The sequence below is a fragment of the Ischnura elegans genome, chromosome 8, assembly GCF_921293095.1.
Source record: "Ischnura elegans chromosome 8, ioIscEleg1.1, whole genome shotgun sequence".
Classification (NCBI taxonomy): Eukaryota; Metazoa; Arthropoda; class Insecta; order Odonata; family Coenagrionidae; genus Ischnura; species Ischnura elegans.
In genome coordinates this window covers 15,799,084-15,823,508 of record NC_060253.1, presented here as the reverse complement: position 1 = coordinate 15,823,508, position 24,425 = coordinate 15,799,084, and the positions used below count along the sequence as shown (strand labels likewise).

Genomic DNA, 24,425 nt, shown 5'->3' with positions numbered 1-24,425 from the left:
TAGGAGAGGGGAGGGGGTCAGGCCAATTCTCACCCAATCTCAAATGGGGGAGAGGAGGGGTCCTGGCAAGTATCACGTAATTTTTTCCCGCAAGAAACATTGTAAAATGTCATTCTAAACTACGATCTTAGTAATCTTAAATACTAGTCTTAAGGTGGTGGTGGCATGGTGTTTGTAGGAGGCGACCGACAGCTGAGGTCATTTTCGCCATGAGGGAAGGGTTGGTAAGGAAGGGTGGAGAGAAACCCGGCGTCGGCAGTAGCCTGCTCTTAACGAAAGGCGCCAAGGGGACCACGGCTTGACGTCCCATCCGACGGACGGAGTGTTGCGCTTGAAATGTTCTCCACGCAAATTTCAACCAGGGATCGGGCAGGGCAGTCTCCGAAAATTCTCTGCCACCGCCGGGATTTGAACCCGAGCCCACGGGGTGGGAAACCAACACTCTAGCTACCACACCAACCCGATCCCCTACTACTAGTCTTAAGTAATCTTAAATAAAAATAATTTAACAAATTGTATTTTTTTAATTAATCCAACGCAATAGATCACAGATTAACGTATTTACACTGAAAATACGCATTTTGAACAATCTAACGTGAGATAAGAGGGAAGGGGGTTGAGCCAATTCTCACGATATTTCACTTATAGTCTGTATACCGTAAGTTGGCACAAGGGCCCGCGAAGTACCTGTGCCGCGAGCAAAGGAGGGGAGGAAAGGACCGACAAAAAAACTGTATGGGACCGACACAGGTAGCTGGCGGGTCCGTTGGCCCGACCCTTTCCTACCCCCGACGAAGGCAACTAGCACCTCTAATAGGATTATTAACTTTTTTTACTTTTTAATAATATCTCAATCTAAATAGCGTATTTGTTAAGTTTTAAAAAAGCTAAGAAGAATGATATGAAACACGAAGTGCTTCGATCATAAATAACGAAATGGTCGAAAGTTATTTTTTAGCCGTTATACTGTATGTTTTGTTTTAACTTTCGACCATTTCGTTATTTATGATCGAAGCACTTTGTCTTTTATATCATTCTTCTTGGCTTTTTTAGTACTTTACAAATCCAAGAATCGTTATAAATCACCTCACGTACTTAACCCTATCTAATCCAGAGCTGCATCTGGGAGAAATCAAATTGCGAGATATTTCATTTTGAAAACATGAAAATTTTGCACTTGATCATAATTATCTTGGCAGCTAAACATTTCGTAATTACAATTTACACCACAAAATAATGCGTTGTTTAGATTTTTCCTGAATAGAGCATAAAATTTATACATTTTTGATGTTGCTTATAAGCAACATTGGGTTATATTGGGTTAATAGCCTGATAGCCTGAATCACTCGACCATTTTTTGCATTCCCTAAGAGTGATAGAGCTATTGCGATCGATTTTCAGGGTCCAAAATAGCGATCGCTCGACGCATCATTTGCTGAATCACAGGGTCATTCCCACCGTCCCCTTTTTAATCGTTTATTTCCCCAATTTCCAAATTTACTACTGTGGTTCCATGAAAAGCCAAGCGTGGCGTTAACACCGTTGTTATCGGTCATGCGTTCTGATAAGTTGAAATACGGTACCAGTGATGTTTTCAGCGACGGAAAAAGGGACGTGCCGAATGATGTAAAAAGAGGGTTGGGATTTCCATCCCTGGAGCCATCGCGGATAGTGATTGCGTGAAATGGTTTTTCGCCATCATTGAAGCCATCGCCCGGAAGGAACGGAAAAAATGATAGCACATATACATAAACATACTTATAGCGCTTATTAAAAAAACAATATGAAGTTACTATTTTAGGAATCAATGTAAAATTATTTTACTTCCCAAAAAAAGTAAATATTTGTCGGTTATATTCTTCTACATTGGATAAAGGATAAAACAAAAATGAGCTTGTTATGGTTTTAAATTCGCTCTACGCTCGAGCCCCTTATCGGGTCGTGGTACGACGAGAATTAATGCGCCCAAGCTCTTGGTGTGGGCAGCATAAGCTATTAACCCCTTGCGCTGAAATTATGAGTTTAGTTCGTCATAAGCTTCCGATGCCAAATCGCACAATGACGTGTGCGTTGCTCGTTATCGGATTTTCGTAATTTTAGCGCTATTTAGGGGAGCAATACAAATATTTTGAAAGTTTAACAATGCTGCAACATCCATAATGTCCATGAAGAATTCATATTTCATGAAATATGATGCATTGGAAGTAAGAAAATGATTTTACGCGAGTAGCGATAGCTGTGTACTCGATGTATTTAACTAGATACTTGACAACATGAAATAATAATAAATACCTTTTATTCCAATGTTCTGCGGTAATTAAAAACTACAAAGTATCATTTCATTATATACCATTCCATTTAAAAAGAACCACAGAAAAAATAAATAAAGGATAACATGATAGGATTAGGTAAATCATTTCATTATGCGTTAAATCTGTGCTCGCATGGTAGCGTCATTCTAGATAGGAGGAATATACCCTTCTCGCCTCAACGGAGAGTTCTCGCGAGGATATTGTGGTCTGCGGTGGATTATGTCGTGCTTTTGCACACTAACCCCATCTTCATAATTCCCACTATGCGTTAATAGTTGATGTTAACAAATGAACGAGGGAATTCGAGCAAGCGCCCTCAATCGGCTCAATTAATGACGTTAGCGACGCTATCACTGGGCTGGAAAACCTCTCGGTTGTTACTATGGCGATTCCGCTCCGAAATGCGACCAGATGGAAGACAATTATACCGTCATTTGTGCATTCGTAAAAACATTCCCAAATTGCAGGGGAGGATGTATCGGTATGAACTCAGATCGAAATATCTTCTTTTGATATTGTTTTTTTAGTATTGCTTCATTCGGCGAGATGTAACAGATAATATGATGAATGCATCCAATTCAAATTTTCTTTCTGTCGTCTTTTTTCATTGCGTATTTTCATAAAACGTTTCGACACAAAGCGGCATCATGAGGTTGATTACCTAATTACCATTTACCAGAGTATCTAACTAACCTGATGATAACTTTATGCGTCGAAACGTTTTGGGAATTTTCGCAATGAACAGTATGAAGTTTTGTTTAATTCATTCATGTTTTTTAAGATCTTTTGATGATGCTCTCAAAAAAATTACCTCCATTTTTTTCTCATATCTCTTCGAATTTTTCATGAAAAACCTTTGTTTTCTTGTCCTCATAAGGAGCCAATAGCCAATTAAAACGTAAAGTTATAGTTCTTTGCAATGTTTTCAGTCTTTACTTAAATGCTTTTTTCATTTTCAACTTATATCGATTGATTCTTTAACAATGTCGGCTAAAATAGGCATGACGAATGAACCGGTTCAAACTGAAACGTGATGTATTAATTTCATTTTTCCATCTGCGTTTGCGTTGTACTGTTTTGATGCAAGAGATATTTATCAAAATGGTATAGTGGGTTTCATAAGGTGTATTGCGTATAACTTTGAATTTTTCTTTAAAACCTGTTTTCTCATCGCTGGAAGAAGTTATGAATAGCCAATTGAAAGGCAAACTTAATATTTTTCTACGTATCTTTTGGTCTTTAAATCATGTTTCCATCATTAACTGATTTAGATTGATAAATTCGTTTCCAATAAATGTTTAACTATGGATAAAAAATGAACTGATTTAAGTTGATCAGTTATATTTTGATTTCAGTTTTAAAGCTATATTTATGCTTTTCGGTAACACGAAGGAAAGTTTGACTTTTTTTTACTTCTGTAACAAATTTTTCCTTCATGTACCTACGTAGTCTTTGAAGTATTTTGCTAATTTAATTTAAACTTGATCTGGAACCCAACTCGTTCTGGTTCCGCTGAATCAAAGGTGAACTGACGTGCCTAATTAAAACTTTTTGAGCGTTTCTGTGAGATTGATTTTTTTGGCCGAAATACGTTCCGTGCTCATCGGGAAAAACCTCGGACATAGTTCGCTCTGCACGGAGAACTGCTCACTCCACGACCTCGGAGGTATGCCACGGACATTCCTGAACGTAAACACTGTCGAACTTCTCATGGTGAAAGGGTGATGTTTACCCAGAGGATCTTTGGTTTGAGTTTGCTCGATTTAATGGATTTGGCCCTCATTAGGGAAAAAAATTACCGAGCTAATATTTGACTTAGCCATCAAATCAAGATTAAGCCTTTTTGATGAAATTAATTCTGCAAATGGGAAAGTGTTGATGAAATCCTTGCTTTCCTGTTCTATCCTATTCAATTCCTTTTTCATCCAGGGTAATATTTCCCTCGTTCTGCAAGGCATGGACTGTTTATTTTTGTATGGACGTAGAGAAATTATCAATTCAACACTTCTCCTGTTTCAGAATCTGGCAGGCTCTTAACACTTGAAGTAACGTATGCACAGGCAGGTAGTAGGTAGCTTATATTGCTTCTCCTTATAGTGCTAGCCTATGCTTAGCAGTGGCGCAGCGAGGGGGGGGTTGGAGGATAAACCCCCCCCCCAGAGCTCAGAGAAATTTTTAAGTTAAATCTATTTTACTTAATAGGCTTAATATTGCTTATAGATTAGTGGGAGTATTGACAAAATATCCCTCAGAAGGCTGGAAAACAACATTTTGAACCATTTACCTTAATTTTTTCTGGCAGAGGGCCCCCGCACCTCCCGATTACCTTGGCGGGTACCTATACCACACCCCCAGACACCCCAGTATTACTTGCGCCTGAAACCCCCCCTAGCCTTTATTTCTAGCTGCGCCCCTGATGCTTAGTACCCCTAACTGACAAGGCTTTGTAAGGAAGTTTTTGGTGTTGAAAATAAAGCACTTCTCCTCAATAGTTTAATTGGCCCGACGAGTTTCGGCTCACAGAGCCATCATCCGGTACAACACCATACGCATCGTACGAATCCATCATTAATTAATTAACATCGTCGTACGAATTAAACTGCTGTGGAAAAGTGCGATTATCTTTCATCTCAATATGTCGAACTTCCACCATACATTGCCTGAATTAGTTGCCGTTTTTGATGTTTTATAATATTTAGTACTTATTTTAACTCAATACTTTCTTAGAAGGTAGGCTTTCGGGTGCAGCTGCAACCGAAAGCCGTAATCATCATTACTTCCATCTTAATTCTAATGATACGTTCTTGGACGTAATGCCATGGTTGTATAATGGGGTTGATTATTACTTTAAATAGGGGAAAAATAATGATTTAACAATAGGGTAGTTACCTTCATCAAAGAAAACAAAAGGCATTGATTGCGATTCGTTACCCACCATTAGTGTATTCATATTATACAAATTATTTGGTTTTAGAAATCCCAGTTTAGACGAATGGCAAGGGTCAATTTTATCCTCATTTGAAAAAGGCCAGATTGGCGCCCATGCGATGCCACTCCACGCGACGTCACAGGGACCTAGTTTCTATACGAGTAGATACGAGTTTTACATCGTCTGAGGTTACCAATGCATGCATGAGCCACAGAGCTCAGGGAAACATCTCTTAATTATCACCTATTATAACTGGCTAAGGTCGGAAAGTTTCCTTCGTTTTATAGGGTATTAATAATTCTTATTTAAGCCAAGCGCTACCAGCTAGCATGGTACTCTGCTACCTGCTAGCATCATGCGTCGTATCAGCGCTCAGAGCCTCGCCCCAAGGTCACCTCACTTGCGGCAGCGCGAACCAGAACGACGTCACACGGAGTTTTCCCGGCATTCATACTTACCCGTCGCGTTTTCGCGCGCTTGAAAATTTTCACTTTTCAATTAATCGCGAAAAATAGATATCGTCATATAAAAATCTAAAAGCGTGAAATTCGTACTCCAGGAGTAATAATCTTTCGATTTAGGCAATAAAAAAATAATAGGAAACCATCCTATTGGCTCGACGCGTTTCGGCTCACTGAGCCATCATCCGGTACAACACCATACGCATCGTACGAATCCATCATTAATTAATTAACATCGTCGTACGAATTAAACTGCTGTGGAAAAGTGCGATTACCTTTCATTTCAATATGTCGAACTTCCACAATACATTGCCTGAATCAGTTGCAGTTTTTGATGTTTTATGATATCTAGTACTTATTTTATTTCAATACTTTCTTGGAAGGTAGGCTTTCCCCGCGAGATGCATTGTTGTCAACGCCTTTCAGGTGCAGCTGCAACCGAAAGCCGTTGACAACATTACTTTCTTCTTAATTCTAATGATAGGTTCTTGGACGTTATGCCATGGGCGTATTATGGGGTTGAATCTTACTTTAAAAAGGGGAAAAATAATGATTTAACAATTGCTATTATGTTAATATAGACCGTTAATTCAGTTTTTTCGCTGCTTTCGGCATTCGAACTAAGACCGACGTTATCGAGCCGCTGTAAGCGAAAGGGCTAGAAGATCCCTTTGAAATCAAACTTGAGAGTCTTCTTTTTATTTTCGTTGCTCTGAGGAAATGCAATAATATTTAAGAGGACCTTGGCAATGGGGTATAAGATTCCTGGGAGAAAGCTCAACCCCGTCCGAATTACCGAGATATTTTTCAATTTTTGAAACAGAAATTATATATTAATCCAGGTTTCTCGGCAAATTTTGACCTTGGCTGTTTTTACAGGAGAATATTGAAAGTGATTTAAAAACTCTTGGATAAGGATAGATTTGATAATCAATTAAAGTATCCAATAAATATATTGTTACAATGATTTCTTTTTCAATGTTATTGTGCACTGATTTTGATTATTTTGTTGCGATGAGCACTTTTATGTGCATAAACTTGCCCTTATGCTCAAGATATTTCTGTTTGTCTGTGCTGCCGTATTAATCGGATTCCCACCATCCCGCCAAAAAAAACCTACTCTTCTGAGGTGTCTAATTTCATTCTATTATAACTGATGCTCATTGTATGCCATGAATTATTTATATGAATAAGTCATACATTTTTATAATTTCCAAAATGCCTTCCTTAAAAATACGTAAATCTACCTTAGCTTACAGGTGAAATAAGTATCTTCCATTTTGGCTGAATGAAACAATGAAATATACGAACATGGAATCGCACGGAATTTCACGCTAAAACTGCGGAGCTATAATTTTCCCTTGAGTTAGCAATTTTAATTTATTCATATATGTTCTATAAACCGGCCTTATCTCTTTCTTCTGTAATAATTCGATTCGATAGTAAGTATACACCCCACAGTTTGGCGTCGTAGCGTCGGTAACCCGGCGGATAGCCCGAGAAGATTCAGCAGCATCACACGCCACGCCGGCAAAACACCACATCCTTCATTACTCTTGGGGTTCATTGGGCATTCTCACTAACGTCGTCTAACTTGAGCTTCTGCGTTGACGTCAAATGATGCGCCATAAATGGCTTTTCGACGGCCATAGATGGTTGAGCGTGGGCGATCGGGGACAGCGCTTATGGTCGAGAATCAAGTAGCTATTGAATGAGCTGCGATTCGCATTGCATGATCTGCCGTATGAAACCAATGGATGATTTCTCCCAACATTGGATATATTACGCATCATGGGAATGAATGTTGAAGGATCAATACCAGTTACTGAACGTAGCGCATAGTTTTTTTAATGTAACTTTCCTTTGCTCAGCTCAGTTTTTTGTGTGCTGAAAGATGATGTCACAAATCATACACATACATGACGGGAGACTATCAGTAATATTTTTGCTCTTTAAGAGACTCGAGGGAGTTGATGAGGGATGAAAACTATATCTGAACGTATCACAGAGCTTCTTATTCAGTGAACATCATTGAAAAATAATAGCTGATCAAATTTTTCTATTTTTTTCAGGAATCAGAATAAATCAAAAACAAAATTCACAAACTCTTGATTTACTTTGTGGTATTCCATTATAAGTTTTCCTGGATAACACACAATTACTTACGCCACTCATTTTTATCAGAGCGCGACCCGGGTTTCAATGAATTATCCTAATCTTCAGGCGCAAATTATGATTTGTTTATCTAATTCAGTTGTTACCGAGTTACTTGATGAATTTTAAAACGGACGCCAGAATAGGGGAAAAGGATGGGTAGAGATATTCACTTATAAGAGTACTGTGCTGACTTCAATAATTTGTAAAATTTCTAACTGCTCCCTAGAGTCCAACATCCAGGAACACATAAATCAAAAACTTTTCTTCGCCTAACTGTAGCATAATATCTTTCTTGGGACCTTAAATTCTCTCTCGACTCGAGGTTTAATTGTAAGAGTTCGCGTAGAGGCTTAGTTGGAGGAAGCCTCGAGAAAACTTCCGTCAAACTACTGCAAGCCGACGAATGTAAAATTTTATTGAACTCTTTACTTTCACGAAGTAATTTTCCCCTGAGAATTCATGTTTAAGTATTTTGTGTGCGATTGAAATTCACGCTGTCATAATTTTAACGCAAAATACCGAGTGTAAGTGGGATCAGCCATTACCTAGCAGTGATATTCACTGAATAAGAAGCATTTTTATACGCTCATCCGTCATCGACTCTCTCGAATCTCATTAAAAGGGCAAAAATATTTCTGGCATTCCCGCGTCGCGTATGTGCAACGACATAGCTCAACGACATAGCTCGACACAAAAAACTGAGCCGATCAGAGGAAAGTTAAATAAAAAAAATTATGTGTTACGCTCTACAACTGGTTTCGATACTTCAACATTCGTATGCCGTATGAAATTGATGATTTTTCTGTCGTCATGGAAATATATGTTGAAGGATCAATACCAGTTACAGGACGCGGCGCATAGTTTTTTTTTTAGTGTAACTTTCCTCTGCTCGGCTCAGTTTTTTTGTTTCGAGCTGAATGATGATGTCGCAAATAATTTAAATACGCGACGCAGGACTATCAATAATTTTTTTGTCTTTTCGTGGACTCGTTCATGAACAGGAAGGAGCTTCTAATAGGATCGTTATGTAAGAGTTTAAAGAGAAGGTTAGTGAAGAGTTTGATTTGGAGTGTAGCGCTCTACGGTGCGGAAACATGGACACTGAGGAAATACGACGAGAGAAGATTGGAGGCATTCGAGATGTGGGTATGGAGAAGAATGGAGAGGGTGAAATGGACTGCGAGGGAAAGGAACGACGAATTGCTGGATATGGTTGGCGAGGAGAGGCAGCTTTTAGATGAGAAACGGAGGAGACAGAATGTATGGATGGAGGGAATAATTAGCGGGAAGAGGATGTTGAAAATGGTGTTAGAGGGTTGAATGTTAGGGAAAAGAGGGAGGGGAAGGAAATGAATTGGATTTTTAGGTAAAATGAAAGGGAGTAGGCCTTACAGTGAAGTAAAGAAGGCAGTGCTGGAAGGAAAGGGAGGCTCCCATATCACTTCTTGAATACTCCATGGAAACCTACCTTAATCGGTAGAATACTATAATGATAATAATTTTGTAGACTCGAGAGTGTCGCTGAGGGATGAAAACAATATCTGAATGTATCATGCTATCATCAGGTGAATGTATCACAGAGCTTCTTACTCATTGTGTATTATAGCTAAGTAATAGCTGATCCCAGTTAAACTCAGTATGGTATGGTATATGAAGGAGGCGACCGACAGCTGAGGTCATTTTCGCCGTGAGGGAAGGGTATGGAAGGAAGGGTGGAGAGAAACCCGGCGTCGGCATTAGCCTGCTCTTAACGAAAGGCACCAAGGGGACCACGGTTTTACGTCCCATTCGATGGCCGGAGTGTTGCGCTTGAAATGTCCTCCACACAACGCTCAGGCAGGGATCGGGCAGTCTGTGATAATTCTCTGCTACAGTCTGGGGCGTAGCCAGGATTTTCGTTAGGGGGGATCCAAAACCAGGGGGGAAATTGTGAATTCTTCTGAAGCCTGGAAAAATTTTAAAATCGAATCAGCTACTACTTAGCAGTAATATTCTCTGAATAAGAAGCTCCATGCTACGTTCAAGTATTGTTTTCATCCCTCATTAGTGGATTATGAAGCGAAAAATTGGTCGGTAAACTCATCGTTTTAGATTTAAAAATTTTACGTCGGTGAATTACCGCGGGAGTAATTTTTTTAATTTTCTAATTACTTTTTCTCGGGCATTCTATTTGTCGGTTCGTGGCTTTCATTTTTCCCATTTCACCATTGAAAAGAACGAAGTAAATAAATAATGTTGGCTCGGGTACCTTGCATTCTTTCTCAACTGGATTTGTTTGCTCTCCGGCGGAAGAAAAAGAGGAGGATTGGAAAAACCAATTGCTTGAAAATTGACGCCGAAAATATGGTGAATGTCGCGAATGACGTGGAATATGAGCCTGCCTGCCTGCCCTTTGCCTAGATACGAAGATGGCTAAAACTTCTCCGTGGTCTCATTTTATACTCCGACTTTATGAGAGCAGTATCTGCTTTTTACTGCCTTGCCCCATATTTTTACTACAGATGGAACTTTAATGTGGCGCGAGACTTCATTCGCTCCTTCTCTTTCGTTATGCACCAATTTATTTTTAGGAGCACAACATATTTTTGTGGTGATAACTTTGGTGCATTTTTCTATCTCATTTTTCACAAAAATGTAATTCAATTATGGAAACTAATCAAGATTTTATAGGATTGTGCATAGCGGTTATGATGCTTTACGTCTTTCCTAATTAAATAAAAAGCTCTTTTATTTTTCTTTACATAAGCACGTACAATTAGTGTAAGTGCCGTAACTATGATATTTTGAGAAAAATGTGTCCGTGTGGGAAGTTACCAATGCTTAATATTTCGCTATGGATGTGAAATTTTTCCACGAAGTTAAGCCTTCTACCAGTTCTTACGATGTTCACCCAACAATGCCTTTTTTCACCAAAACCCCGGATCATTGCCTATATTCTTTCTACTTAGAATCCATTCAGAATTTTATGCCTTTGCCAAATTTTAAATTGGTGTGTGAGTAGTAAACTTTCCTCGTTTCTCTTCGTGTGCTCCTAAAATTGCAAACCATTATTGGCCACTCCAAACTATTAACAAGGAAATTCCCTCGAATTTCACCGCCAGATCTCGTTCAAAGGCTACGTTGTAGGAAATGGATACCCCTGAGGTGATTGTTTTTGTTTTCAGCCGCCAACGCTCAATAATTTTCGAGATATTGGTGATGGAAAGTACCAGTAAAACGCCTAAATTTAGGCATCCCAAACAAAAAACAATACACCGGTCATGACGGTGACTCCGTTGCTAGGATGAGCAGCACTGACGCGTCAGTGCTGCTCATCCTGGCAACGGAGTGTAAGGGGCTATTGTTGCGCTACGGGCTGCGCATGTAAATCCTCTCCTCAAAGATACCATTTGACAAAAATACTGCGTCAATGGTATGGAATAAATTCAAGTGTGATATTGTGGGAAAAGGAGTACTCCACAGTTGTTGCTAACTGCCGTGGAACTTTCTATTTATCTCTACCTTTTGGCACGTGCAATAATATATTGTGTACCGCTGACGAGTGTTCTAATTTGTGTAGCCATAGGAGTTGGATATCTTTCAGCGGAATATTAAGCTGGTAATCCATCGCAATCACCCTTATTTGATCGACGGATTACCGGTGATAGCATGAAAAACCAATATTGATCCCGTTCCCGTGTGCCATTCCATCGACAGCAATCGGCTATCGAAAGTTGAGGCGAGCAGCTTGCGGTCTCCACTAGAAAGCTCATTACTTCAGAAGCGATGGAAAGGGGGGGGTGTTTTCGTCTTGGGTGTTGATTGAGAGGGAACTGTCGTGATGGAAGGGTTGAAGGCATCCAGGCGCAAAGTCTCGGATTATTGCGTTGGATTGGTGGGCTGAGAAGACTGGTTGCTAGAGAAAAATAGCGATCAATTATCCTTAAGGTGCGTTTATACTGTGTTACGTGTTATATAAAACAAATTTACAAATATAACATGTTTTCCGAAAAAGTTGCAAATCCGTGTAACATTGTGTTATAAAACCAATATCCTGTTGTAAACCAAGATTTTGGCTTCCCACACGAATCGGGAAACCAAAAAACTTGTTTCACAACTTGATTTTTAGTTTTATAACGCAATGTTAAATGTAAGATGTTACACGGATTTGTAACTTTTTCGTAAAACATGTTATTTGTAACTTGTTTCATATAACACGTTACACATTGTAAACGCAACTTTAGGGAGTATTTGGTGAGTGATTCCAGTGACCATACTTCAATGGCTGCGTTAAGTTGAAAAAAATTACTATGGCTAAATTAGCGGAAAATTTGCGCGAAACTTCGGAACGCGCTGTGTCGTAGTATTTTATTTCCATGTGATTTTCATTTGTGTTTTCTTCGCTCCATCCGTGAAATACGAATGCTACGATAGAGGATCCTCAAGTCGGCCTCCAAATGTGTTTTCAACCACCGCGCATTTAAATGGGTTTATAAAAGTCGCTGCAGGACAAATTGATCCGAGTATCTCGGAGAAATAAAATAAAATAATTAAATTCATTGCTTTTCACTGCCATTCCTCGCATTTGCAAAGACCACGCTGCAAATTATTGGATGAAATTGGATCGCATTGCACTCATCACCGCGCTGAGGTCATTTTTGAAAACAGATTAAAATGCGACTGAATTGGCAACAGAAATCACCCTCCTATGGGATGGAGGATCCCTCCTCTATGCAGTACCCTTGCCGTGAATCATGGAAGAAGACTTCTTGGGATGCAAAATGAAATTGATATAATACGGAATGGAGGAGAAAACTCCGGAAAAGGCATGGATGCGACTAAGAAATAACTCGATTTCATTGTTTACAATTTGTATGCGGCAGCTTTGCGGCTGAACTTTGAACTTCTACAGAACTATAACATTTTAGTTCTGTAGAAGAACAATACAGTGCGTCTAGTAAACACAATTCTTTTTGTATAAGGGTCCCTTATCTGTGAAGCCAGCGATAAATTTTTATGCTGCTCAAGGAATTTTAATGTCTAACTTTAATTTCACCACCTGAATCTCTTTATCCTCATTAGTGCAATTCGTAGATTGGTAAACTGCAATTCTCAATTTTCTGTTCCTAATCCAAGATACTTACATCTGTTCACTTATGCTGTCTTTCCTCGTGTCCTTCTTCGTCTACCTCAAGTGATTAGTATCTTTGTCTTTCTCGGAGAATATTTCATTCCATTTATCCCTTCAATTTATTTCTTGTGTGATTAACATGCATTGTAGAATGGCCTATTCTCCTATGAGTCCTTCTCTGGAGTATGGTTCTCTACAGCTCCCATTCTCCCAGGGTGTGGCGGTAAGGCACTCTTTATGTTGATGAGGGAAACGATATCAAGACTTTCGAAGTGGGAATTAAGGGGATTGCAAATGAGGCTTACACGAGATTGATGTTGGAGACGGGAGAGACTTAGATAGTTCTGTGATGGAGAGGATAAAATAGCATTCGTTGGCTCCTCGTCGAGATTTGGGTTTCTGTGTTTGACGACTGTTTTATCTATTAAAAAGTGTAGGTCGTCAGTTTGGGTTATCAAAAGTTAGAATAAAATGATTTCCATCTTCAGGGCTACACGTAGAGAATCCTATGAGGGTACAACTCCTACAACTCGTAGGTTTTTTTTTAAGCAAAATCGAGACAATTTTAATAAGGATAATTACCTGAGTATTTATTATATAGGTACATCACTATTTGTAGTTTTTATTTGGAAGAATTATAGTTACTACTCCAACACTTATAATAAGTGGAATAATTATATTAATGGAACTTAAAAAGCATAAGCATCAAGTCTCTAGAAACCACCAAAAGAGACCTCTATGAGCCAACATGTACGACATGGAAACGACACTGTTTACTTTTTTGTTTGTTAGTCGGTTGTTTATATTACAACAGAGCAGGTAAATGTCGGAATACACAATTATTAACATCAATATAAATCCCTAAATAATAATAATAAAACGAAAAAATACAGAAAAATATACATGAAGGAATAACACTATTAACACATATTATTTTAAATATCACACTGGACAACAATCTGTATAAGAATTGAGGGAGTGAGAAGACAAGGGGCACAACTCATTTGTTTCTCTACGGAGTTAGATATAGAAATTGATAGAAGAATTATACAAAATCTTGGTTACTAGGGGATATTAAGTGAGTCTCTGTTCTATGCCGACATCAAGTACAAAATCAAATGCACTACCAAATATCTAGTCGATCTCGTTTTTTTTTCTTTACCTAATTTCTGTACATAACTTTGTTCAGGAAAAAATACTTATACCCCTTGGATTCTTACCCACTCAGTTATAAGTTATAAACTTATAACTGAGTGGGACTGCCGCGTTATATAAATACATTTTTTATTAATCTATAGATTGCCTTTATTAGCATGTACAACTTGGTCCTTCTAAGCCATATGACTTGTCAGTGGGGTTCCATTTATCCTACATGGTGGCACATTGAAAGCATAGGATTTGTATTACATTTCCAGTTTCAACTTCATAAACAAAAAAAACAATAACATGACACAAAAAGTTTTAGGAACTTTGAAACCAAAATATAAGAATTTAATATAATTTGTACATTTCAGATTCATTAAGGAAAATACAAGTATACATGTATTACATATGTTATAAGTGTGTAAAATGACCTATGCAATTATCGTAAAGCTTCAAATATATCACAGGATAGCAATATCTAAGGTAATTTTATATACATGACGATGATACCACATAATCATTCTTGAATAATAATAATAATATCAATGATCAATGTACTTTACAGTTTTTGCAAAGTAAGCCGTTAGACTATTTAGGGTGGCACAGAATAGACGATGATGATACAATGACCACGATGTTAATAACCACTAGCAGTCGTGCATATGATATCGCCATCGTGCGAAAAACGAGAGATTCTTGAGCATGGTTCCGATGGAAAGAGAGGATAGGCGCCCAATTACGCCTGGGCGCCGGAACGTCGTGTGTGGCAGGCAGAGGGTGGGGGGAGGGGTTGGTAGGGGTCAGCGCTGGAGATGGGGGCTGTTTCGGGGCAGAGGGTGGGAGGGGTGGGGACGTGTTCGGTCGGCAATGGCGGGAGGAGCTGGATCGATGGTTGGAATGCGGAGGAAAAGGGGGTCGCGAGACTCTGGGGGTGCGCTTATAAGTTAGACAATGCACACAAGATTGGAAATTATCGGCAAAAACAATGTGTCTACATTTATCACGGTAGCCAATATACAGAAATAATATGCAGAATAATAGATATTGGACGAAGCTATATTATTCCAGTGTATAAATTATATTTGAATATTATAATAATAGGAATATTCAGTAGCCAATACACAGAAATTATGTACAGAATTTAATATATCGGAATATATGGTATTATTTCCGCATATAGATGTATAGTATATCGATACCTCCACTGCATAAACGCTCAACAATCGCCCAATGAATCAAATCCGCTCATCTAGTACTATAAAGGCTACCTAGATGAGCGCATTTGATTCGGTGGGCGATTGTTGAGCGTTTATGCAGTGGAGGTATCGATATAGTTTACAGATAAATTTTATATTACCATGACAACATGAAGAAGACGACCATTTCGCCATTCTCCTTGTTTTTCGCGTGTTCTTCATCGCTCTTTCGACCGTAGAATCTAAACGCTTGCGTTTAAACGCTATTTAACAATTTAATTTTTTGGTCAAATAAACAAGGAGTAAAACAATATATCACACGTTCCTATGGAGCTTCGATAGAAATTCATACGAATGATTAAAATTCAGCGTTTTACCTTTTTTCGCCGATGGTATGTAAACGTGAAATTGTGTGTTATCACAGTTATATTTAAAACGTTATAAATAATATACTATTGATGATTATTCTGTGTATCAATATTTATATATTCCCAGCCCCCGCTGATTTATACAGAACAGTCATCAATAATATGGTATTTTGTGTTTTGAATAGAACAATGATAGTATATTTTATGTATTGAAATGATATATAAATATAATAAAATATACAGGAATAATGTACATAAAGTTACCTTAATTGAAAATTCCTCTAAGATTACTTTCGCTTTTCATATATGAACATTTTAAATGCCAAAATTATGTTCCATCGGTAGTTTTGGTCACTACACCTAAGTTTTGCATTAATTGAAAATCATTTTTCTCTTCGACAACGTTTCCCCATTTTTTTTTAATTTATAAACTACACGATTCTTCTTTATGCATCGAAAAAAGGCTGAGAATGCATAAATTTTGATGAACGATATATTATCATCTGCAGTATTTTATGTATTGTGTTTTAAATATAACAGTGATAACACAAAGTTTCACGTTTATCTAATGTATCTGAAGTAAAGCGGGGAAAAGTGACCCCAATGACGTTTCTCAACAAAACGCTGTCATAATGTTCATAAACACGAGAAATAGGGTAGTTTCCTTCATCAAAGAAAACGAAAGGCATTGATTGCGATTCGTAACCCACCATTAGTGTATTCATAATACACAAAGTATTTGGTTTTTGATATACCGGTTTAGACGAATGGCAAGGGTCAAATTTTATCCTCATTTGAAAAAGGCCAGATTGGCGCCCATGCGATTCCACTCCACGTGACGTCACAGGGACCTAGTTTCTACACGAGTTGATAGGAATTTTACATCGTCTGAAGTTACCAATGCATGCATGAGGCACAGAGTTCAGGGAAACATGTCTAAATAATCACCTATTAAAACTGGCTAAGGTCGGAAAGTTTTCTTCGCTTGATAAGGTATTAATAAACCTTTTTTAAGCCAAGCGCTACCAGCCAGCAAGGTACTCAGCTACCCGCTAGCATCCTGCGTCCTATCAGCGCTCAGAGCCTCGATCAAGGTCACCTCACAAGGCGGGAGGGGGAACCAGAAATGCGTCGCACGGACTTTTTCCCATCATTCCTACTTACGCGTCGCGTTTTCGCGCGCTTGAAATTTTTCACTTTTCATTTAATCGCGAAAAATAGATATCGTCATTTAAAAATCTAAAAGCATGAAATACGTACTCCAGGAGTAATAATCTTTTGATTTAGGCAATAAAAAAATAATAGGAAACCACCCTATTGTCGCTGCGTTGTCTTGGAGATGGAATGATGGCCCAAAATACACGGAAAAATTTCACCTCGACCGGAAATCGAACCACGGACCTTTTGCTTTCCGGGCAGAAGCTCATACTGCCAAACTACTGGGATTAATCTTATCACCAGTGTTCTTTGTCGGCAAATCTTTTTTTTAGTGTTGCTTTATGCGACTAATTTCCCCCATGCGCTGTCAGTGCATTACTATAAAAATATAACTATTCAGGTCCGGCACTCAAAACTGTTTGAATACAGATGGTATAACACTCAAAGTCACACTCATGGCATTGTCATCACTGGTTGTCAAAATGATATGCCTGAGTTTATTTCTAAAAAAACTGTGAGATTTTGTCTTAAGGAGAATGATTTATAGAAAAATGAGAAAGTTATAAGGAAACCGTTGGGAAGAATTAGAAACTGCACTTTTTCTTCAATTTTATTGTAAAAATCCAGCCCTCAATTTGGAGTAAAAGTACTTTTAAAGTGCCGAAAAGAAAAATGTGAGTTGTATAATGGTATCGAATCTTACCGCAAAGATACTGCTAAGAATTGAAACTGGTGGTTGACACTCAAAAATACTCGTGAATAGTACACATATCAATACGAACATTTCAATTATTTACTAAATTTAGTCTCTATCTTCATATTTGCTGTTTAAAAAATGCGTTATTCTTATTCCCAATTTATAGCAATTTTAAAAAATTGTGAAAACATTTTAATTTTAAATCTTTTATTTAAGGAAAAAAATATTTTTATATCACCGAGAAAATTGTGACTTTGGCGTAAAATTGTTTTTCTGTTGGATTTATTTACTTAGTCGTTCCGTCCGGGAAATGTCGGAAAGATATCTAGGTCAAGACTAGTGGCGACGGCTGCCCTTTGCGACGGAAATGTGTGCAGATATATCTTCGCCTCGCAAATACGCGTCCTCATCTGCGAAAGATCATAGAAAATAAATGAAAAAAAAACTCCGAATGCGATGCTTATACTGCTGCTTTGCCGGATTCCGTCGCCAAGCAATGAAAAAAAATTTCTATCCCAATACGAGTGTGTTCTCTTCTGTGAAATATGCGGCGATATATGCGCTGCTGAGCTGGAGCCAAAGCATTTTCGAATTATTTCGGTTCATTATTCGCTTACGTAAACCTCTGCGGCATCTCTGGTGTCCTGGCAAAAAGTTTTCGTTTTGGTCCTCGTAATTATCTGCAAATCACAACTTAACTTCATTAACTGACTACGATCATTTTATTGTGATTGTTACGGACTCCTTATTATGAAATCCAATCCTACCACTGTTTTTTTATTAGTTTTCATTAACTCTGTAATATGTTTGTTTGTGCTTCCGGTTAAAATCTTTCACCTAAAATGTAACCACTTTCTTATTAGCTATCAACTTGAAATTCTCTGTGCATATCAGAACCAGATGACGTTGCATTCTTACGCTGTTGCTGGGTCATCAGAGGCAGCACGTGCGATCATTTTTGACGGTTAAAATTTTTATCAATTGCACAGCTTTTGCACAGAATTGCAGTCCGCCTCCAAACAGAGCCCGTGCATCGCTGCAGGATAAAGCTGGTTTGACGGATGTAGTACGTGATGAATAATTGAACAGGCAGGGACGCTTATAAGTTACCTTTTCTTCTGGGATATTGCAGATACTCTTGCCTTCATACCTACCGCATATTTATCAGGTATATTGATTCGTGCAACGTCTAATTCGAACTCAAACCCCTAAAAAACTTATGGTTCATGAGGCAACATTTATGTACAAGTTAATGACGACAGACTTCCCACATATTTACACCAAAATTTACAATATAATTCTAGAACAAATAAACGTCCAACACGCCACATGGAAGAACTTTACATACCACACTATCGAACATCTATTTGCGCTAGGTCTTTCTATGTCACCTCTGGGGAAATATGGAATGAAGTCTCATACGATTTAAAAAAATCTAAAAATGCAAGTTAATTCAAAAAGAAATACTATAAAATATTGCTACATGTGAATTGAATATTGTAAGTTAACTGAATATTGTGCTAAAGTTAATAAAACCAGATGTATTTATGAGCTCATACGTTTGTCTTTCTGATAATTATATATATACATATGTTATTATTTGTTCTATTTTGTCGTATATTAAGTCGTATTCTCAGACATCGATGTTCAATGTAAATCTACATATTTTTTGTAATATTTCTGTCTCTATTATATTTATAATCATGTGTGTTCCTAAGGGATACACTTGTCCCGGAATAATAAATTTCATTTCCTATTTCTATTTTCTATTTCTAAAAAAACTCGCGTCTTGTGTTCCTAATAAGCGAACTTTAGCTTCGACTTTGAAATTCGAGAAAGCAGGAAGACCATATCAATTTCATCGAAACTGGTACCAGCAATGGTTTCAGAGACGGAAAAAGGGACGTACCGAATGATGGAGAAAGGGATACGATTTCCATCCCTCAGACATCGCGAAAAATGATAGCGTGAATCGGCAATTTTTGCGCCATCATTGGTGCGATCGCGGTAGCTGTCGCTCAGAAGGGACTTAGGAAATGATCTTGTAATTTTGGCTTTACGTTCGTTACCTTCAAGCATGGAAAATAACCCCGAGAGTCATGTTTCTTACTCTTAGTCTTTCTATCTTATTTTAATTTTTTCCCTGAAATAGAGAATTCTTTGCAAGCTTAAGAATTTTTCTGGTCGACATACTTGGCCTATGACTATGAACGTATGGACTGTTGCTAGGAGATGAATCAATACTGCGCTATGAACCATTTTTCTTCTGCAGTAAGATCCTTAATAGACGTTTTACACGCGAAAAGGCATCGCCAACCATATGATCTGGTATTCTCTGGTGTTCTCCCGGTGTGCAGCGTTGTGGAGGGGTATTCGGGTTTTCCACCGGGTCAATGATGACAAGGTTGCCGACATTTCAGTCGTTTTCCTACCTAAGGGCAGAGGGATTATCCTCCAGATTATTACTCCAGATCGGATTCAGAATCTTCCTCGTACATAATTTCAGCTCTTGCATCAGTTTCGTTTGTCAAAAGAAGTTTGCTTTCTAGTTCTGATGTTTTCTTGTTGCCACCTTCTTGGTACTACCTTCAGAAGTGCATGAAATATATGGGTCAGAGGTTAAAAGCAATGTTTGAAAAAGGTCGTGATTGGTGGCTAACCTGAATGTTTTTCTCAAGAGTGATGGTCTCTTAAGTCTTCGTATGTATTTATTCCGTGCATCTAAAGCCTCCTCAGAGAGCTGGCCAATAGGAATTATGGCATCCTTAACAACTGCCGCACCGTGAATCAAAACTCTTTGCGCGGTGGGCGGCATGTAATAGTATGAATGCAGAAGCTTAGAGCGATGAATGACGTATCCGAAGATACGACAGCTCCTGAATGTTGTCATTTTCAGTCGGAAATGGAGAGTAACCCTTCTGACGTCAAGTTCGTGTAATCGTGCGTTATTTATAGTTATTCCTGGCCGTCAAATGTAGCTTTCTAAATCTCTGATTGACCAGTTCCTGCCTCTATCTGGTTAATCGAATGTACTCCTTAGTTTAAGCTTCGTGAGTTGATTGGGGAAGCTCGCCGCATTGTCAAATAGATAATTTTGCAAACGACTAAAAAAAACCTGACGACTGTGAATCAACTGTATCATCTCCCTGTTGTATGCATCAAAAAATGTATCAACTCCCAAGCCTGGAGTCTTGGGCGTTGAATGTCTACCATCTACCTTTATTCGGATTTTATCAGCCCACGCGTGAATTTAACTTCGCAAAGTTGTGGACTCGGCCTCTCGGTAAAATAAATGAAAATCTCATTTGGAGGAATGCTATCATTTGACCGTTGATCATCCACGTCTACACGCCTGGCAGGGGGTGTTAGGACACCAGCCTTTTTCAAATAAAAAAGAAGTGCTCTAAGGAAATTACGACTAGCATTTATTGAAGTCCTATATGGTTCGGGGGAAAAACGAATTCCCATATCTATCCGTCCGGCAAAACATCTCTCTTAATTTATCGCTTCTGTCAGACATGGAAATATGGTGGGGGTCTATTATTATGTTCTCCGTGTCGCTCTTAAATATATCAATTCTCAATTGTTCAAGCAATCTAAGCCTAGCGCGCAGCCTCCGAGTCTCCAGCGGCTCCCAGCCTAATTCGCTTAACATCTGGGTAACGCTATTACTTACTTCAGATTTCCTTTGATTACTTATTTCAGAGTTCGTCGAATCGTTTTAGAGGTACGTTTGTCGTAGAGGCTACTGGATCCTTGTGCCTATGTGTACCTCACGCTTTTCAAAAGTTTCCTTTTGTTCATGGGACCAAATTATATAATAAACTACCAAACAAAAGTAAAGAGGAGACATTTGGTGCAACTTTTCTTTGAGTAGCTAAACAATGGTTAATGTCTTACATAAACAGTGAAAATGAATTTCGTTAAGTTTTTTTCCCTTTACCTTTTGTTAGCTGATTCAAGTTGTATTTTCAAGAAATTTTATTCGTTTTTCCTTTTGAAATATTTTTATATATAATGAAATGCCCTTACATCATTTGAGTAATGCATGAGAAAACTTGTTTGTACCCTAAAAACAGTGCTTGTGCCTTGTAGGGCAGCTAACTAACAAATATGTTAATTTATTCATTTATTTATAGACACATTGAAAATAGGCGAATGGCCAGATGGCAAGTAATTATTAGCTAAATTGTGAAGCTTGTAATTTGGTTACATTATTAGGCAAACAATAAGTAGCGTAAAAAACACCCAGCGAGAAGCGCAAATCCACAAAAAATAATAATAAATAAGAAGAAAATCACAATTGAAATTTAAAAACCCAAGTCTCACAACAAAAAAATTCAATCACTGCAATGAGAGGCTATTCTTACTTTCAATTTGCGATAACATTGAGTCTTTTGAGCTCCTCCTTAAAACTATTTCCTGTTTTTAGGTAAGGATTTAAGACTTCCTTTGGTAGTGAGTTCCATTCACAAATACCCTTATTGATAAGTGAAAATTTATGTGTCTACGAATCCGAAAATCGCCATCTGAATTTGTGTTCAAAAACTTTTTTTTGGGGAAAATATTATAATCCTTATTATTATTATATATATTTTTTGAATTAATTGCTTTTACTTAATTATTCTCTCTCATCTTTGCAGGAGCTCGGTTCGCAGCCATTGCCTGTGATAGTGACTGAGGACGTCGACGGAGCCATGGCTTCCTCGTCGAGTGGCAGCAACCAGGACAGCGGGGTTCGACCCAGGGCAGGTAAGTCACTCCCCCCTGCAAATTATTACGAAATATAGAATATTCTAAAATCTGCCTCTAAATGTGCTATTATTCACTGACTTTAATGAATTATACAAGGTGGAGGAAAATTGTGTTTAGACATTTTGGAGCAATAAATTTATCATTATACATTGGAATGATAATTCCGGAGTCGAAGACCGTCGAAACCATATTAAATGTATTGTGGCTTTTTTCTTCGAACCCGACACTTGCCGCTGCTGACCTTTAGATGCCAAAATTACGTAAAATTTGCTGAGACAATACATACATATTTTGTTTCACGTGGTACAGAAGTAACCGACCGAAAACATATTTTCATATTAATTTCCACGGCATTCATGAAAATCTAGGTTAGGCATTATTGATATCATGTATTCCTTCTCGACCTCTTGACATATGCAGGGTGGAGTAAAATTGTCGCAAAATTAAACTCTGGATAGCTGATACATGTAGGAACCAAAATTATCTGTGATGTTTAGGTCGAAAACGCACCATTTTTGAAGTACAGAAACGTTTAGCCAAACAATCCGATTGGCCGCAAGTTTGCCCTGTTGCCGGTTGCTCTGGACAACTCGTGACTACAAATGCTTTGCCTGCCGGAGATCGCGGTGTATCCAAGACATCCGGCAACAAGGCAAACTCGCGGCCGATCGCAGCACTTGGCTCAAAGTTTCTGTGGTTCAAAAATGTTACGTTTTCGACCGAAATATAATATTATCAGTAATTTTTGTTCCCACTGTCATCAGCTATCCAGGGTTAAAATTTCGCGACACAATTTTTCTCCACCCCGAATAATCATGAATTTAAATATTGATTTACGTAGGCGTAATTGTAGCTTATTTCCCGTGAAATTCGGATCGATGTGCCGTCAGCTAGTGGAGAATTTTGCAAATCAATTTTTTTAATGCGCTTACGGTATCTACTGGCCAAGTGGCGAATCCAATATTCGTGACTATGGCAATCACTAGTAGTAAATAAAAAAAGAGAGTTCTTCTTTCGACCTTTTCATGTGTTATCACTCAACCCGCATCGTGTCTTTAAAAAATTCACCTCACGCGTTGCTGACAGTTGAGCGATCCGAATTGTACCAGTGATAATGGCTTTAAGCCAACATTTGTATATTTGATAATAGAATATATAGGCACCAAGGGGAAAATTCGACATGGAAAATCATTTGACAGGATTCGAACCCGGCTAGTCAGGTACGCTACCAGTTACAGGAAAAGACCATTCCCAAGCCTCAGTGTGGACAGAGGTCATCACCCTATTTTTTAAATAAATAACCTAGTCTCAAATTCACCTTGGAAGAAGATGGCTTTTAAGCCCTGACGATGGCTGACCATGTTCTCGAAACTGATGAAATTTATTTTAATTTGATTATAAATTATCGTTGTATATTGAGGCACACATTGTCCTATAACACAACAGTAGTAAAGCTGTTGAGAAGCATGTGGGTGCAGCAATCGTAAAACTTCGTAAGCAAACGTAAATTATCAGGTACTTGATGATGACCTCTATGGTTCGAAACATGTCGTACGTACGAGATAAATCAGTGGAAATCAACGAATTCTCCTTTTCATTTTCGAGTATTAACAACCACATAGTTGAGCCTAATACCATTGAACGAAACCGTAAAACTCGTCAGCAAATCAAGTGGCTGAGATTTAGCACTTTCTTTGTCGAGCGTACGGAAGTTAAGTTTTAGGAATGATCGAGGTGCTGAGTGAATTTTCATTAAGTTATTTGTGAAGTAAGTGGTTGCATACCTGATCCGGAGATCGGGGATCGAATTCCGGCTCGGGCAAATGATATTTTCTTGGAGAAAGTCATCCTGGGTGTATTTTTTCACCCGTGCGCGTGACTATGTACAAAGTCACTTTTTACTTGCAGTGCTTTGACGATTCTATAGAATTTTATACTTTAAAATGCTTAAACTCGCGAGTGCATGTTTAATCTATTGCAAATTTTGAGAATGACAAGGATCGATATGCGTTCAGCGCTGCTCTGCGGGCATTTCCGGAAGCCTATCAACAAGCGCGCGAAATGGCAACATAAATGAAGTCTGTGCGGGACGAATTGGGGCCTCCTCAATGCTCTCCCCTTCGTTACTGCCTTCAATTT

At 38.3% G+C, this 24,425-nt stretch overlaps 1 protein-coding gene across 4 annotated transcripts in view; it reads left to right on the top strand.

The window, feature by feature from the left end:
• LOC124163225 overlaps positions 1-24,425 on the top strand; it is a 794,093-nt gene that overhangs the window by 409,767 nt on the left and 359,901 nt on the right. For all 4 annotated transcript variants that reach the window (XM_046539977.1, XM_046539976.1, XM_046539974.1 and 1 more), the window contains one exon: positions 22,175-22,283. In XM_046539977.1, the coding sequence (XP_046395933.1) occupies positions 22,175-22,283 (109 nt within the window). The remainder of the gene's footprint in view (positions 1-22,174; positions 22,284-24,425) is intronic.